The following is an 18,347-nucleotide window of genomic DNA, read 5'->3' as shown; positions in this document are numbered from 1 at the left end:
GAAAAAAAAATAAAAATAAAAAGTGAGCTAGAAACTAAATGAAAGTAGCCATTCCTATGTAGTCTGGGTTGGGGATAGTGACTCTACAGCCGGATTACCGCTAGGGTGTGTGAAATCGACCGTGCAAAGCAAAGAAAAGAAAAAAAATAATAAAAAGTACCGAAACTAAGTAGTCTGTGGTTGGGGATAGCGACTCTACAGCCGGATTGCCTCTTGTTTTGGGAAAGCACCGTCTATACTCACGAAAAAAAAAAATTTTTGATTGTAAACTCTCCTGGTTTTGATATAAGACGGTTGGGAATTGGTCCAGTGATCGTTCTCTTTGTCCTATAAGTTTGAGGTGGGATTAGGTGTACCTGCGATTCTTAGTGTGAGACCCTAGGTAGATTGACCATACTTGAACTAAACTTGCATGATAAGGGCTTAGAACCGGGTTGGGTTTAAGTGGATCGATATACTTGCAATCGCGGCTAACACAAGTTTCGGTTTTAATAAATTAACATAATTTTTGGCCCGAGTGATTTTTCCGACTATGATTCCGTTATGCATAATTCTTTTTCGAGGACGAAAAAAGAGTAAGTGTGGGGATATTTGATGTATTGGAAAATACATCGGTATTTGCGTCTAGTTTTAGTTGTTGGTTATTCGTTTTTAGTGTCAATTTTAGGTAGAATGTATATACTTTTGATTGTTTTGTGTTTTCAGGTACTTGGAGCTGAAACGTGAAAGAAACGAGTAAAATATGACAAGAGAAATTGTCGGGTCAAGAACCGGGAGTTCGTGAGCGAAAGTAAGTCGGAAAAAGCAGTTCTGGAGTGCCCAGGCGGGCCGCCTCAGCTTACAAGACATGCCCAAGCGGGCCGCATCAACTAAACAAGGATTTCCGGAGTTTGAATGGTGCGCGGCCCGCGTAAACTTACCACCATATCTGATGCGGGCCGCGTGGGGTTTGTTTACGAAAACCGACTTTAAACAGCATCAGTTTGTAGGGTTTTAGGGATTATAAAAGAAGATGATCATCAACAGCCGCAAGGAGAGAACAGAATTACGAATTTGGACGAACTCCAGGCGATCATAGAGGCTGTTTCGGGCGTTTGAAGGCTCGGGACTGCTGGGAATCATTGTTGAAGCGCAGGAGCACACGGGATTGGAGTTCACGGGTTTTATAACCTTGTTTCTCTCGTTTTCGTTTGTTTCTTGTTATTTAATGACGAATTCTGTTTTGACCATGATTGATACTATGTTTTTAGACATGATTATTGGCTAAATTTCTGTTACTACCTAGACATGGTTGAATGATTGCTTAAGTTTTGATTATTTTTGGATTTATGGAAGCTATGGATTGTTTATAAATTGTAAACGGTTTGTTCTATCAGTTAGATGTGTTTGCGTGCTTAATGTTATTTGAATATTGATTATTGCTTCGTTCGAATCTCGGTGACGGTCTTTATCACGGAATAGAATCGGACTAGGGTTTTAGGTTTTGGTGAGTGCCTATATCACATAATAAACCTTAGATCCTTTAGGGTGAAAATCTAGTAAGTAACCTTAGAAGTAATAATTGGTAATCTTATAAAATCAAGTGTTCTACTAATCATCAATAGCTGTAAGGTGCGAGATTATTGCTAGGTCTAAGTGATTAAACCGTAAGGTGGGTCCTTCTTAGGAAGTTAACCTTTTGGCTGCTGTCTAGCAAGTCTAGCTGAGAAAACAAGCCTATCCTAGGTTTAGATCTCGTAAGGGAGTGAGCCTTGTAGGATACTTTTATAAACCCCATTAGATATCTTGTAAAGGAGTCTAATAATCGGTAACTTAACAACCTTTAGGGGATCTTAGCGTGCTCTTGAGAGAGATTAGGGGTCCTTAGATTTCCCGATAGGTGAGAATTTCAAGATCCCGGTTCCATAGCAAACAACTTCCAATTATAATAATAACTAAAAGCAATCAGGATTCCTTTCTAGGTAGTTCTTCCATCATCCTTGAGTTCAGCCTTCGTGTGAGTTCGTGTCTAGTTCGTCTAGCTAGTTTAGTCGTTATTTGCATTCTTAGGATTTTTAGAAACCCCCCCCCCCAATCAACAAACATTTAGTTAAGTTGTGTCAGTTTGAGTCTAGATAGAGTCATTAGCGTAATTAGTAGAGTCTCTTGGGTTCGATACTCGGACTTCCTTAGGCTATACTACATTGATCGGTACACTTGCCGATTGTGTGGTTTAGGGTTTAGAGTCTTAGTTTTATAAATTTAAAGCTTAGAGAGTCTAGAATTAGGGTAATTTAGTTAGTTTTATTTGACCCATTTTCAGCACATCATGTAACCTCTTGAGTATTGATCCATAAGAATCACTCAGCAGACCACAACTGAGTCTCGGGACCCGAAAACAAAAACAACAACGGAAACAGAAGCTGGACACGGCCCCGTGTTCAATGGACACGGCCCCATGTTCAGGATCTGTATCTGGGCGTTTTAATTAAAGTTACTGGTCACGTTGGACACGGGGGCGTGTTCAGTGAGCACGGCCCCGTGTTCAGACTCTGTATCTGGGTATCTAACTAAAAATATGCAGCACGGGGGCGTGTTCAGTGGACACGGCCCCGTGTTCAGGCTACTATAAATGCAAACTAAACTAAAATGCAGAAGAATGTGCGCGCGTTTTGAAAAGGTTTTTGAAAAACTGATTAGGCCGTCGATTTTAAGCTTTCTTAAAATCCTTGTGTCCCCGGCAACGGCGCCAAAAACTTGATGCGTGTGTAGTGTAATATATTTTTTATGTATATTTTAAGCCCTTTTTACACTTTTAACCAAGTTTTAAATTTATAAAACACGATATTTACTAACACTAAACACACATATGGGCAAGTGCACCCATCGTGGACGTAGTATAGTGTTGGTAAGATACCGAGGTCGTCCAAGGACACAAGAGCTTTTAGTACCGGTTTATCCTCAACGTCTAATTAAATCAAAATGTTAGAAAAGGTTTTTAAACTAAGAAAATAAAAACTAACTAAATGTTGAAAAATAAAATAAAAATAAAAACAGATAGACAAGATGAATCACTTGGATCCGACTCGTGTATTAGTATAACCTTTGATTATTTTCGCACTTTTACACTTGTTTAAGAGATTATCTTAGTTATTGTAGTAGGCCCCTCTTTTGAAGGCGACGTTACCCTCAACCCAGTAGTTTGAGTCAGCAAGGATACAATCCTAAAGGGTTGGATTATTGGAAGATAATGAATTAAGTTATTAATGCAAATTATGGTAGGCCCCGCTTTGGGCGGTGACGTTACCCTCGACTAAGTAGTCTGAGTCAGCAGGGATACAGTCCTAAATAGCCGGATTATAGTATTAATAGTAGTTAACTTATGAGGGGGTCAAAGAGTTTGGATCCCCGCCATCCAATACCTATGGGCATTGAAGGAGATCCTACTAAATTTGACCCAGGTCCCTTGCAGGACCTCTAAACGCTGAACAAGGGCAAGACCCTTACCAAACCGTTCCCTTAACCCCCGACCAGGTAGCCAACATACTTCCATATAGACCGTGGAGATATGAATGGGGAAAATCTTTTATTTTATATAGACAGTAAAATAATGCCAAGACACCACGGACAAACGATAAAGAAAGATCACCTTCAACATAAGCAACTAGTTATTAAAGTCATTAATACAAAACCAAGTAAAAAGTGCAAAAGATTAAAAATAAAAAGTATTATACTAAACACTTGTCTTCACCAAGTGATGTAAGAGACTTAGGCAAACATGGCCTTGATTGTCAAGAACTCTGTTAGTGCAATATCTGTCTATCGCCTCCGTCAATCTATTCCGTAGCAGAAACAGAAGGATTCTAAGCATTTTAGGTTACAACTAGTTAGAAAGGCAAGGTGGCAATTTTGTAAATAATGAGATTTCTCATTATATCCCTTGTGCCTATAAATAGCTCATTTAGTTGTAAAGGTTAAGACTTTTGGAAGACTTGGAGCTCATTTGGAGATTTAGGAGCTTAGAGCTTAGAGAGAGAAAGTCTAGAGAGAGAAAGTCTCTCTACGTGATTCTCGGCATTGTACACGACGTCACATTAATAGAATCACGTTTTCTTGTACGTTATTGTGTATTTGATCTAGTACGTTCACGGATTCCGCACGTCGAACGTTCGTTACGCAATCGAACGGTGTCAAAACCGGTCCTTCAAGTGGTATCAGAGCTAGGAGCTCGATTGCATGATCAAACGCATTGTTTCGTACCAGATTTCAGCCGATTCAGATCCGATTTCATCTATTTCTTCATCTTCTACCTATTTTTCACGTTTTTTACAGAAATTCGTCAAATTGAACGTGATTTCACGGTCCGTTTCGTCTGAATTTTTAACATGTTGTGCGAAAATACTTGAATTGCAACCCTACCAAGTCTCAAATCAAATCTCCTAGCCGTTTAGGAGAAATCGCAGTTTTTCGGTTCGCATTTTCGTCACAATTCAGGTCCGCTCGTGTGGAGTTTAACAGGTTCGCTCATAGGTCAAATATCAGGTTCGCTCATGTATCATTAAACAGGTTCGCTTATTGTGCATTTTGTGAGATTCGCTCATAATGACATTCATGGTCCGCTTTTGTGAACAACTGATGGTCCGCTCATGTATATATGTTTAGATTCGCTTATCTGAACAAAAAGTTGGTTCGCTTATAGTTCCATCAGTGGTCCGCTCAAAATTGTTTCATCTGAGGTTCGCCTATTTGTCATCGTCTTCACGTGGTTTGTTGAATATTATAAAGTTACCGACCCACTAACACAATTGGCCCAATCACGTGTAAAGGCCCACCACAGAATCATTTGATGTTATTGGTCGATTAAGTAGGTAGTTGTCGGTTGAAGTGTGCATCATAGAGGCCCAATCAGTGTCTGGTTGTTGTTATTATATGCACGTGAAGTAACAAGACTTGGCCCAATCATTGTTTGGTTTTAATTGAAGGACTTGCGGCCCTATAGCATTCCTACAAGAGATCCTACATTGCCGCCCATTTGTAAGGTTCAGTGGATATGATTGGCCCAATCTTAGAACATATTAATATTTTGTTTGGCCCATAGTTGTCGGCGAGTTTTGAGCTCAATCACAAAAAGATCAACTCACGTGGGATCATATACGGCGGCCCAATTATCGTTTAAGTCTATATTGCACCGTCATTGATACAAAGGCCCAATCACAATCAGTGGTTATTTATTTGTGGACTTAGTTGAAAAAAAGGCCAAATCACAAAACCCGATTTGAGTTGTCTGAATATTTGATTTGAGGTGTCAGCTTAGTGGTTCAGTGGTGACACGAGGCAATTTACAAGGTAATTCACAAATATAAGTTCATGGCGAATAACGATGAACCTATTCCGTGGAAAGATGAACGTACTGAAGAGCAGAAGTATTGCTATCGGAAAATGCTTGCCGAATACAAAATTCTTAGGATTTCTCGCATTTATCGGGATGCAAAAAGAGCGGGAAGATGGGATTCGAAAAGGGAGTGTTATCTTGATGAGTATGGAAACATTGCCATCGACGACAAAACACTAGATATTGAAGCCATCATCAAGGAATACAAAGAAGATGATGAGTATTGGCAACATAAATGGTGGGGAACTCCAACGGAGAAAATGATAGAAGAAGAGAAAGAGAGAAAGGAGAAAGAAGAAAAAGAGAGAAAAGAAGAGGAAGAGAAAAGAAGAAAATGCTTGAATTGTGAAAAATCAGAAGCAGACAGTGTGAAACTCTTGAAGGATGTGGAGAGTTTGACATTGGATAACAATGCTCTGAAGATTGAAAAGAAAGCCGATGATAACAGATTCTGGAGTTACGCTTGAACTGTGAAAAGCTAAAATCTGAGAATGATAATCTGTTAAAAGATTTAAACAGTTTAACAACAGAAAACAAAATTTTGAAAGAAAATGAAAAAGATTTTGAAAGCAACAGAAAATCTTCAGAAAATGAAGATTTCTGGATAAAATTGGAAAACAAAAATCTGAAAGAAAATGAAACAAGATTTCAAGAACAGTTAAAAGTTTTGGAAGATGAAAAATCTGTGCTTGAAAATTTTAAAATTGAAAATGAAAATTCTATCAAGTTCTATCGTGAAAGAATCTCTCAGCTTGAAAAAGAAGCTGAGAATTCAAGAAACAAGATTGAAGAACTTGAAAAGAAATTGAGAGGTTTTGTGATTACATCAGATAGTTTGAATTTTCCATGTCCAAAACCGATCAATTCTGTTCCAATAAGTGACAATGTCACAAATTTTGACAAGGTCAAAATTGAAGATTGTGATGACAAATCTGATGATGAAAAAGAAAAAGAAGAAAAAAGAAAAACATTTTTGAAATTAAATGAAATGTTTAAAAATACTGTTTTACATTCTACTGAGAAAGGTGAATGCTCAACGCAAAAACCTGTAAAGAAGAGTGTGGAACAGAAACAAAAAGATAAAAAATCGAATAATTTTCAAAAAGAAAATAAAAGCTCATCAGATCAATCATCCAATCACAATAAAAAATCACAAAAATTTAAAAATGAAAATTTACAAAATGTTGGTAATAAGTGGTGCAGGTTTGACCACAGTGCTCAAATGCCAAATCAAGGATACAAGAAGAGAAATGACTACCACAAGGCAACTCAATGCTATGATCTAAGTGTGTGGTATGAAAATGGTGTACGGTATGAAAGAGAGAAGAGGTATGATAACAGAGTGTGTTACTCTTGTGGCTATCAAGGACACATTGCTGTTAACTGCCAAAGTCGGAGATTTGAAACAAGAAGATGCTATAATTGTCAAATCAAAGGTCATATTGCAAGAGATTGCCCAAGGAGATCGATGAGAAGATCGAGGGATGAATCTCAAAGAATGACAAAGAAACCAGTCAATGTCAAGCCCAAAGAACATAAAGTTCAAGAACCAAAAGTTCAAGAAAAGAAAGTAAAGCTTTCACAAGGGCAGAAAGAAAAACTGAGGAAGAAGAGGAAGAAAGCACGAGAGTATCTCGAAAGGATTTTGTCCTCGGGTTCACCGGACAGATCGAATAAGAGTTCCGTTGAATCAACTCCCTCGATTGCAAAGTCAAGCAAGGTGAATTCATCAGATACAAATCTGAGGACAAAAGAGGAGATAAAGAAGAAGGTAACATTTGGTGGCAATGAATCTGTTTCTTCGGAAACAAAGGAGCCACATGTCGGCGATGAATCTGACAGATCAAAGTCAGACGGGCCACATTCAGGAAATGATTCTGGTATGTCGAAACCAGAAGAGCCAGTTGTTGAGGTAAAAACTGTCAAACCCAAGGCTGGTCAGGCTTGGGTGGATCTTTTCAAATGAAAAACCCTGACTTGCCGGAGTTCCCAGGTTGGTAAGTGTGGAACAGGTATCGGCATCTTTCGTGAGAAATTCACAGGTTGGTAACTGTGATATTTCGAATTACAAAAGACTAATCAAGGACATTAAGTTGTACTTGATTTCTCTTTCCGACAAGTGATTAAAGGAAAAACAATATGGTGAAAGAACCCCGAATTTGTGAAATGACACACAAAACTAATTTTCCGGAAAAACCATTTTGATTAAAACAAACTTAAGTGTTTTGAAATCTAAATGGGAAAATAGTTTGTTGTCAGGGGGAGTTCTGATCGTTTATGCCAAATGAATGGCGAATTGAAGTAATTCGATATCAGTTTGTCATTTTATTTGTACAGTTTTCAAATTTTCCTTGAAAATCAAAATTGAAACATATTTTGATTTTAGGGGGAGAAAAATTTTAAAAAAATTAGAAAATTTGAAAATTCCAAAAACATTGAAAAATCAAAAATGAGTTTTGTTGAGAAAAGAGGAAATGATAGTACATCAGTGGACTATCACAGCACGCTAAAGAAATGTAATGTCAAATGTGAGGTCTCACTGATGATGTGACGATAGGTTTTCATACATTTAGTAGATTTATTCGGGATATAAACTTAAAATTTCAAACATGCGAAATTCGTGGGGAACACTACTTGGATATATAGGTAACCCCTGAAATCTCGTTTGAAAGGTCTCGTATTCTGATATACTAGGTTTTTATACTCAATGATGTCTGGGGTATTATTCCGGGACTTCTGCTGAACGGAAGTTCTGACCTAGTCCTTGGATAATGCTTTGCCTGAAATGCTTGAAACATTGCATTAAGCCCTCAGCTGATTAGACAATAAAATTGATAATCATCTGTTGTAGCTGAAAAGATCCCCTAAAGGGGACATACTGCAAAGTCGAAACTGATATCTCTCTACGCATACGGAAGTATCGACCTGAGATCCCTCAGTTCTCGCATTTAACCCCTAATTTATGTACAGATATCATTGTAGTATTCTTACCTGTAAGACTGAATATTGGGATTCTGGATACGGGAGTATATTCAAGAGGTGGGACACATGAATTGAGCTAAGTCCATAAAACATCTAAATCGTATCCTGGATAGATTGAAAATTGTGTGAAAATTTAAGAGGACAATTATATCGTCAATATACGTGAATCGTTTAGAACTTAAAATGATTAAAGCTTAACGGTTCTAGTGATTTGTCTCATGAACTGATATGATCCTCTTACACAAACTCACAAAAATATTATCTGTGTATATTTGTTTACTGCATGTCATTCAAAAGCATAAATCCAAAAAGATTTTCGGAGTGTTTTAGCATAAATTTTTGAAAAGTCAAAAATATTTTCGACAACTGATGTTGAAGAGCTGATATTCAAAATTTGAGTGCTAAACATGATGAACAGGATTGGGTGAATATGTTGAAAACTTTGAATGTCATATACAAATGTTTAAAAAGTTGTGTGCTTAGTTAATCAAGGTCATTCATTTGAACTTGATGTAACTATACAGATTGATGAGTTAATGATTTCTACCAGTAAGTTTTTTAAATCTAACTGTTATAAATTTGTGAAACTTATGTTGAGGTAGAGGATATGCAGGTTAACCAAGTTTCAAGTCCTGAGCAGATGCAGAACAAAGCCAGGAATTGATCCTGAACTTATGAATTGATGAAAGCCAGACTACGATCCCGACAGCTGAGTCTAAGGGGGAGTCTGAAAATGAGCTCAACGCAAGAGGAAGCCTGGATTCAAAAAACCAGATAAATATTTTGGAGGAGCTTGTATACGGAAATCCAGGTGTCGATCCCAAAAGCACGGAAGCTTGACGAAAGGGGGAGCCTGAAGACAGATCCACGGGGATTCTGTTCGAGAGAGAGAAAGACAAGGCGCTACGAGATTGACTACGGCAATATCCAAGGGGGAGTCTGTTAGTGCAATATCTGTCTATCGCCTCCGTCAATCTATTCCGTAGCAGAAACAGAAGGATTCTAAGCATTTTAGGTTACAACTAGTTAGAAAGGCAAGGTGGCAATTTTGTAAATAATGAGATTTCTCATTATATCCCTTGTGCCTATAAATAGCTCATTTAGTTTTAAAGGTTAAGACTTTTGGAAGACTTGGAGCTCATTTGGAGATTTAGGAGCTTAGAGCTTAGAGAGAGAAAATCTAGAGAGAGAAAGTCTCTCTACGTGATTCTCGGCATTGTACACGACGTCACATTAATAGAATCACGTTTTCTTGTACGTTATTGTGTGTTCGATCTAGTACGTTCACCGATTCCGCACGTCGAACGTTCGTTACGCAATCGAACGGTGTCAAAACCGGTCCTTCAAACTCTTACGATCAATCTTGGATCCCGAGACGACTCACACACTCTATGATGGACAATGGATGATGGTGGTGGATGATGGTGTTGTGATGGTGGTGGATGGTGGATGAAGTGTGAGAGAGGTGGTGTGCCAAGGGATGAGTTGCAATGAAACCAAGCACTCCTATTTATAGGCTGAACAGAAGCCTGGGTACGACCCTGTGTCCGCTGCACACGGCCCCGTGCCCGTCTGACAATCTCTCTCCTCATTAATTGTAATTCGCAATTACAATTAATGCGCCTGCAGTACTTTCGCCACGCCCCCATGTCCGCTGGGCACGGCCCCGTGGTGGACAACAAAAGCTTCTATCACTTTTGTCTTTTCTGCCAGGGCTGACCATCCTGGACACGGCCCCGTGCTCGCTGAGCACAGCCCCGTGTTGAGCTGGACACGCCCCGTGTGGAGCTGGGCACAGCCCCGTGTTCAGCTGGGCACAACCCCATGCTCAGCTTTCTTCTTGTTTTTGCTTTTGCTTTGGGAGATGCTGTCGAGGAGTCGGGCATGCCATGTTTCTTCCTTTTCTTTGTATTTATGTTGGATTTGGCTGCATTTTTGCTTCTTTTGTTCATTTAAGCTCTTTTTACCGTGAAAATACAAAAGGAAGACAAAAGCACACTTTTTCCAACATTAGTACTTAAAAAGGGTTAGTTTTATGCCTCATTTGATGCAATTTATATGTTGCATTTTACACACATCAATCGTCATCTACATGCATGTTATCTTCCTCATTCAAACCGATCGTATTTCACCTTCCTCATAATCCTCCACTTCCTCCTCATCCTCTGAATCCACCTCCGAGTCCGACTCATTTCCTGACTCCGATTCATCTGACGAATCATTCTTGTCACTGACCATAATCTTCTGTTCATGAATTTCCGATACCCAAACCACAATACTTCTATTAGCCCACTTAATCACCACAGCCTTGTTTATTCTGGATACTTGAGATGTTAAAACCTTAACCGAGCCAGATGAATTATCTTCATCATGCCAGGAAAACGATGAGCCTTGTACCACATCTCCAAACAAACCCCAACTTTATCATATACTGTGTATCTCGAATAATGAAAGGCACACCCACAATACTCAGCAAAACAATCCTACTAAACGGAATCTCCTCACCATTCCAAAGGTAGAAATTAACGAAAACTTAATAAAAAAACTTAGCATGTACCTGCATAGATTCTGTAGCTGTCACCCTATCCTTAAAGATTAACATGTAGGTCACCCCACCAATAAATGACAAACCAACCTCAAACATTCCTTCCTTTTCCACCTCCCGTTTTAGCATGTCAATTGATACCTCTGCCTTGGCCTTACCAATAACAGACCTGCCAATACAATGCAGAGGATACAGTGATCCTTTTCCTTCAACCGTAACAACTTTTGCTCCAGCGTCACTTTTTCCCTTCTTACCTCGAAGCATATCAGCAAAAGACGTTCCTTCCTGAACATACGACGGTCCCGAAGGACCCTGAGTTGAACCATTTTTACCCGAGTTTGACCGTCCACCGATATTCTTATCTCTTGTATATTTACTATTCTCCTGGTAATTGCCTTTAGGTCTCCATTCACTCCTACCCGATGAAGACGAAGCATAGTTGAACCTCTTATGATCCTTGTCATACTTAGCCAATGCAACTGATACTTTCATATCAAACATCCCGATTGTATTCAAAGTCACCAATGTCTCTTTCATATTTTGAACACCTACATACCGTAGAAAGCCAAAACACTTACCTTTTGCATCCCATTTTCCCTTTAAAACACCAAATGCCCTCTCAACATCTTTTCTTGCCGATTCTTGCAACTTTTTGAAACGATTTCTTTAGCCTCGACAGGAAATGAGGGAGCTTTCACAAAAACAGATCGTGACGGGTAGATACCATCCACAAGAAAAAAGGCTCGTTTGTAATATCGTCCGTTAACATAGAAAGGTGAGGAAGGTGTCGTACCATTCGTTACGGTTTGAAACAACGGCGACGTGTGCAACACATTGATGTCGTTGTTTGAACCTGGAACACCGAAATACGAATGCCAAATCCATAAATCATTCGACGCCACCGCTTCTAGTATGATGGTTGGTCTTTTGATGTCACCCCTAACATATGCCCCTCGCAACTCTCTTGGACAATTTTTCCACTCGATATGTGTACAATCGATGCTACCGAGCATCCCGGGAAAATGCCATCTAGCCTCATGTGCGGCATAAATACGTGAGATGTCGTGGCTCGCCGGTTTACGTAAAAACTCTTTACCATACAACTTAATGACCGCGTTGCAAAAAAATTGCAAACATTCACGTGAAGTTCTGGCCGCCACAGCTAGGTATTCATCATATTGATCGGGAAGGTTACCTGTCGCTAGTTGGCGAATGGCAGACGTGCATTTTTGTATCGGCGTGAAACTTGGTTTGCCCCTCGCATCGTAACGTTCTTGAAACCATTCCTCGCTTGCTTCGATGTCTCCAACAATCTTTAAAAATAATTCTTTGGGTAAACGAAACCGATCTCTAAACGTTTCGGCATTGTAGAGCGGATTTTCCACAAAATAATCGTTCATTAACACTTCGTTGGCACGTATACGATCACGATCACGGTCTACCATCTTCTTCTTTGGGTGGGACGACTCGGTATCAAGTTCGTTATACACCGACACAAAATATTTTAGCTCTCATTGTCGGAAGACGACTCGGTATCGCTATCGCTAGACATCGGAAACGTCGAATCCGTAGGGAACTCCATTTGAGAAAGATGTAGATTGTGTGAAATGGGTTTAAAATGGTTAAAAGATGTAGATTGGTGTGTGTAAAAAATGGTTTAAAATGGAGATATAAATAGATAAAGGGTTTAAAGGTTTTCTTTTTTTTATTCAAGTTTACTGTTATTTAAAAAAAAAAGATTTTAATGAACTACACCTGCAAATCTTACGAGATTTTAATATTTGTTACCATCACAATTTGCAAGTCTATGTCTCTCCCCCTCTCTCTCTCTCTCTCTCTCTTTTTATATCTACCGAACTTTTATTATATCTATCGCTTTGTTACTTTCTCCAACAAGGATTAAACATTTGGACATGTAATATTTATGCTAAATTTCTGATGGCTGTTACTATTAAGTTGATACTTGATCCTGTTTGAGAAAACGGCTCAGAATTTTTGCTTTGCTCATTTCTCTTTCGGTTTCTTGCGGGTCCCAACTGAAAGGCGACGTAACTACAACTTTTTATATGAATTTTTATATTTGAGGTAAACACCAGGCCACGTAATACACACGTTTTAAAATCTACAAATTTCTATATGAACTTTGAATAGTTCCGTCACACCCTTACCTTTGATTATTTCCCTCATCTTTCAATGGAATCTGCACCCAAAGCTCCAAACTCTCTATCCTTGCCCTGGAAATTACGAATTTTACTTTCGCTAGCCGGCCCTGCAATCGACCTAGTTACCCGAAAAGACGGGACAGTGAACCGCTGTCTTCTCAAAGTCCTAGACCTCCTCCAGGTCCAGCCATCATCCGAACCAAGCAACGGTGTGAAAACATACGATGTTGTGGTGGATCCAACTCGCAAGCTCTGGTTCCGCGTATTTGTCCCCATACAGTACGCGGTTGAAGATCTTCCAGTAATGGTGTTCTTCCACGGTGGTGGATATATTGTCCTCTCCCCGGACTTTAAGTTATACGACGATGTATGCCGCAAGTTTGCGAAAGAATTGCATGTGATAGTTGTTTCTGTTGATTATCATCTTGCACCGGAGAATCGACACCCTGCGCAACATGACGATGCGTTTGATGTGCTGAAATTTCTGGACAATGAAGAGAACAGGTTGAAATGGTTACCGGAGAATGCAAATATTTCACGCTGCTTTATGGCTGGTGATAGTTCTGGCGCACATATAACTCATTATGTTGGTCTAAGAGCCTCCCAATTCGACTTCCAACAACTCCAGGTACGCTAAAGAAAGATTGAATCTTATCGCTAATTTGTTTTCTTATAAGAAATGAATGGTCAATAATAAAACTCCTCACTAAATCCAAACAAATAATTTGTGCCACAACCACATGTTTTGAAGGTAATTGGGCTGGTGGCTATCCAACCATTCTTTGGAGGGGAGGAGCGAACAGATTCAGAGATACGGCTGGATGGATCAGCGCCTATCCTGTCAACGAAGCGAACGGATTGGTTTTGGAACGCGTTCATGCCGCTGGGTGAACCCTATAACCGCGACCATCCTATCATCAATGTTAGTGGGCCGAATGCTGTGGACATATCCGAAATGGATTTACCACCCACTATGGTAGTTGTGACTGGGTTTGATATTCTCCGGGACTGGCAGATAAGATACTACGAGTGGCTCAAGAAATCCGGGAAAGAAGTGTACTTGGTGGACTACCCAAACATGTTTCACGAGTTCTTCCTCTTCTCGGAGTTGCCGGAATCGGACCAACTTATATCGGAAATGAAGGACTTCGTTTACAAGGTCTTAAATAAGGTATACTAGCGGGTCTACCCGCTTAGTGAAGTAGAGATGTTGTAAAATGAGTTTTCTCTAAATAAAGTAAACGTTGAAGTTTCATTGAGAGCTTTAAAATGACTTTTGTGACTTATTCTTTCCTCACAAGACAAGCAATCACAAACAACTTTTTAATTTTTCAAAAAGTTAATAAGTTATACGTTGGTGAAATTAAGGGATCCCAAACACCCCCTTAAAAAAGAGGAGAAAAGTGTCGGAGAGAGTCGAACCAGTAACGTCACTTATAAATACGTGGAAATGAATCAAATATAAAAAAAAAAAAAATCTAGAGTTAAATGTCATTTTAGTCTCTGTGGTTTGGGCCATTTTGCTAGTTTAGTCCAAATATTTCATTTTTCATCTGTAGGTCCAAAAAGGTTTTGTGTTTGTGTGAAGGCTTTGACTTGTCAAGTGCACAGGTTCGAGTCTTGTTATCCCCTTTTTGCGCGACTCTTTTAAATCAGTTTAAATTAAACTGTCTTTATAAAAGAAAAAAAAATATGAAAACTGTTTTATGATAAAAACTAATTGTTTTGCAATTTTTATAAATTATGATTTACGTTATATAAATAAGGAGTTAAAAAGATTATTTAAACTATTATGTTATTTATAAAAGTTATAACCAAATAATTTTTATAGGTGATGCCGCTAAATTCCATTTTTTTAAATGAATTCATTAAATTTATTTAATTAACCAAGTCAATTAAAATCTATAAACTTTATTTATTTTCCAAGAATCTTAAAATAATTAATTATCTAAACTTTGTATTTCCCAAACTTTGTTATGAAATTCCCAAGTTTCCCTACTAGTCCTAAATCCCTAAACGTAAATCCAAGTCCATTTATCAAACAATATTCCATGAATTTTAATAGGGTAACTCTTTGGGATTCTCCCCACATCTTCAATGCAACCATCTTGTGTGATTATTTGTTTGCTAAGGCTAGAGGGTATGGTGACATCTCATCATTGGAGGACCATCCGCCATATAGGCGTCACGTCATAGTCCTTCCAAAGATGCACCATCACCTTGAACTAAAGAGTATGGGAGGATGATCCTAGTCATAGTCCTCCCCACCATTTTTATTTATATTTTTTTAATCTTCTATGTTTTTTTTTAATCTTCTATTTTTTAACATTTAAAAAATAAACTAAGAAAATATTTTCATTAATATTAAAACCACATTACATAAACTTAAAAAAAACATACACTAAATAAAAAAAAACAAAGACTTAATAAAAAAACATAGAGTTAAATAATTTGATATTTTTTCATGATGTCGTGTTTTAGTTTTTTCAACATCGAACGTTTCGGCTCGGGTTCGTCCTCGACATTCATCGATATTATTTCCCATTCCTTGAGCCAAATATTTTCATCGGAAATTCGGATTTTCTCATTCGACAATCGGACCTTCTCGCGCAACTTTTCTTCTACTACACGAGTTTTTTCTTCGACGGCCGCTCCTTCGCCTTCGTCTTTTGGGCCGATATGTCGTTGTACATTTTTAGGTGTTCCATAAACTCAACCATGTTCGGGTCCACCTTTTCCTTTTCTTTCCCCTTGGCCCGCTCCTTCTTTGATTTGTCTCGGCCCGGTGGACGCTCCGCTTCATGTACGGCGTACTCCTCTTCGTCAAAGCCGGCGTCATCATTTAAGTTTATGTGACACCTCGCGTCCAATCCACCGGCGCTAAAGCTACCCGTTTCCGATGTTTTTTGGCGTTTCGCCATCTCCACCTCGTTAGGTATCGGCGACCATTTCGGTTCCTTTTTCATAATTTCCCACGCGCGAACGTGAGTATAGTTGGTATTAGCATTGTTGTTCTTATAGTTGTCCAACGCTTTTTTGAAAACATCGTCGTCGCTCATGCCGCTACGACGCGCACTTGTATATATTTTATTATATTCCTCGCAAAACCTATTGACGGCCGAGTTCAATTTCCGCCACTTTGACGACACCGAGTCGATATCACGATACGGACCTTGGTCCATAAGTTCGAGGAACTTCGCCAAAACCTTGGACCAAAACCCGTCACCCGTTTGGTTATTACCTATAATAAAACAAACAAAATATATTAAACTTAAACAAATGAAACAAACAAAAAAATAAACTGTTAAAAAAAGTAAACTGTTAAAAAAAATAAAAAAAAATAAACACACTTTAAAAATACGATTTAAATAAAAAAATAAAAAATAACCAAACTGTTGACCATCAAATTTAAATAAACTGTTAAAAAAATTAAAAATTTATAAACTGTTAAAAAAAATTTAGAAAAATATATTTAAAAAAAGTATAAACCTTAAAAAAAAAAAGATAAACCTTAAAAAAAATACGAACCTTTTGTCTTGTTGTTAGACGTGGCTATGAAAGCCTTGGCTAAGGCATCTTCTTCGATTGGCGTCCACTTAGTCGACTTCGGTTTGGACGATTGATCACCAACCACTTGCTTGCCTTTGTTTCGTTTTCCTTTTCCTTTAGCCGGTTGGGTTTCAGGAACAACCTCCACATCGTCGTCGGGTTCGGGTTGTTGAAAGTGTTGCATCGGGAGCGGTTGGGGTTGAACGGGTGGTGTCGGGTTCGGTGGGAAATTATAAGCACCCCGCAACATCATTTGTTGAATGACTTGATTTTGCGAGAATTGAGCGAATTGGTTTGGCGAGTGTTGGAATGATGCAAACGCATTTGATGAATATTGCGAGAATTGGTTCGGTTCTACCGTCGGATAATATGCCGGAACCGAGAAAACATTAGGTTGGGTCGGGTTGTTGGGATTGTTCGGGTTGTTGAAGGGTTCCATTTTCTATAGAGTATGATGTTTTATAAAAGTGGGAAGAAATTTTGGGTTAGATTTGTGAATGTAGGTGAAAATGGAAATGAAATATATATATATTTAAATTTTTGACCGTTTGTTGTTTTTTGAAAAATGGAAATTTTTTTTCTTAAACGGTAACTTTTCAAAAATGGGGCCCACTTATCGAGCGTCGCCAACGTCCAAATACAGACGAAAGGAACGGGGACGGGGGGGGTATGGTGTTGACGGCGTCTTCGGCTGGGAACGGGAGGGGGGGACGGGCCATACCGTGTAGCCTAAGTCCATCTTGTGTGATTATTTGTTTGGTAAGGCTATATGGTATGGTGATGATCCTTCCTCGGAGGATGATCCGTCATCTAGGTGCCACATCACCATCCTCCCAAGATGGTCCATCCCACAAAATTAGTGGAAATGGGAGGATGATCCTACCCCACCACTTTATTATTATTTTTTTTAAATCTTCCACTTTTTTTAACATTTAACAAATAAAATAAGAAAATATTTTCAATAATATTAAACAACATTGCATAAACTTAAAAAAAACATAAACTCTTAAAAAAAATCCTATTAAATTAAAAAAAAACATAAACTTGAAAAAAAACTTAAGCATTAAAAAAATATTAAAAAAAGGAGTTAAATGCCATTTTAGTCCCTGTGGTTTAGGCTATTTTGCCAGTTTAGTTCAAAGGTTTCATTTTTAACCTGTGGGTCCAAAAGGTTTCACAGTTGCCATTTTAGTCCACTGGGTTAACTTCATCTATTTTTTCTGTTAACGAGAAGGCCAATTTGGTCATTTTGTATGTAATTCTGTTAACTGAAAGGGCAATTCAGCCATATAAAATGACCGAATTAGCCTTCTCGTTAACAGAAAAAATGGATAAAGTTAACCTAGTGGACTAAAATGGCAACTGTGAAACCTTTTTGGACCTACAGGTTAAAAATGAAACCTTTGGACTAAACTGGCAAAATGACCCAAACCACAGGGACTAAAATGGCATTTAACTCAAAAAAAAGCTACTAGTCTTCGTCCTGCATGTGGTCGTCTGGTTCGTTTTGAGCGTTGTTCCAAATGTATTCCACCAAGTCCGCTTGTAGGTTATGATGTGTGTACTCGTTACGTAGAGAGAACATGTTCAAATCTTGTTGTTCCAAACTAACTTGAACAGAATTTCCAGTAGACGCGTTTTCGTTGTACTCGCATATCGCTCTACCTTCGTCTTCAATGACCATGTTATGAAGGATGATACAAACGTACATAATGTGTCGTATCCTCTTTGGTGTAGC

At 38.6% G+C, this 18,347-nt stretch overlaps 2 protein-coding genes across 2 annotated transcripts; one reads left to right on the top strand and one right to left on the bottom strand.

Annotated features, from left to right (window-relative positions):
• The first annotated feature begins 13,049 nt into the window (after nt 1-13,049).
• On the top strand, nt 13,050-14,335 carry LOC110939793 (probable carboxylesterase 18). The gene is made up of 2 exons (XM_022181362.2): nt 13,050-13,688; nt 13,812-14,335. Exons 1-2 carry the CDS (start codon nt 13,092-13,094, stop codon nt 14,238-14,240), a joined length of 1,026 nt encoding a protein of 341 aa, XP_022037054.1. The 5' UTR covers nt 13,050-13,091; the 3' UTR covers nt 14,241-14,335.
• A 1,349-nt stretch (nt 14,336-15,684) lies between these two features.
• On the bottom strand, nt 15,685-17,048 carry LOC110942550. The gene is made up of 2 exons (XM_022184324.1): nt 16,589-17,048; nt 15,685-16,301 (listed from the first exon to the last, which is right to left on the bottom strand). The coding sequence occupies exons 1-2, from the start codon at nt 17,046-17,048 to the stop codon at nt 15,685-15,687; spliced, it is 1,077 nt and encodes a 358-aa protein (XP_022040016.1).
• Between the last annotated feature and the right edge of the window lie 1,299 nt (nt 17,049-18,347).

This window comes from Helianthus annuus, chromosome 6, assembly GCF_002127325.2.
Source record: "Helianthus annuus cultivar XRQ/B chromosome 6, HanXRQr2.0-SUNRISE, whole genome shotgun sequence".
Classification (NCBI taxonomy): domain Eukaryota; kingdom Viridiplantae; phylum Streptophyta; class Magnoliopsida; order Asterales; family Asteraceae; genus Helianthus; species Helianthus annuus.
The sequence above is the reverse complement of the archived record's forward strand: the minus strand, read 5'-3'. Positions and strand labels throughout refer to the sequence as shown.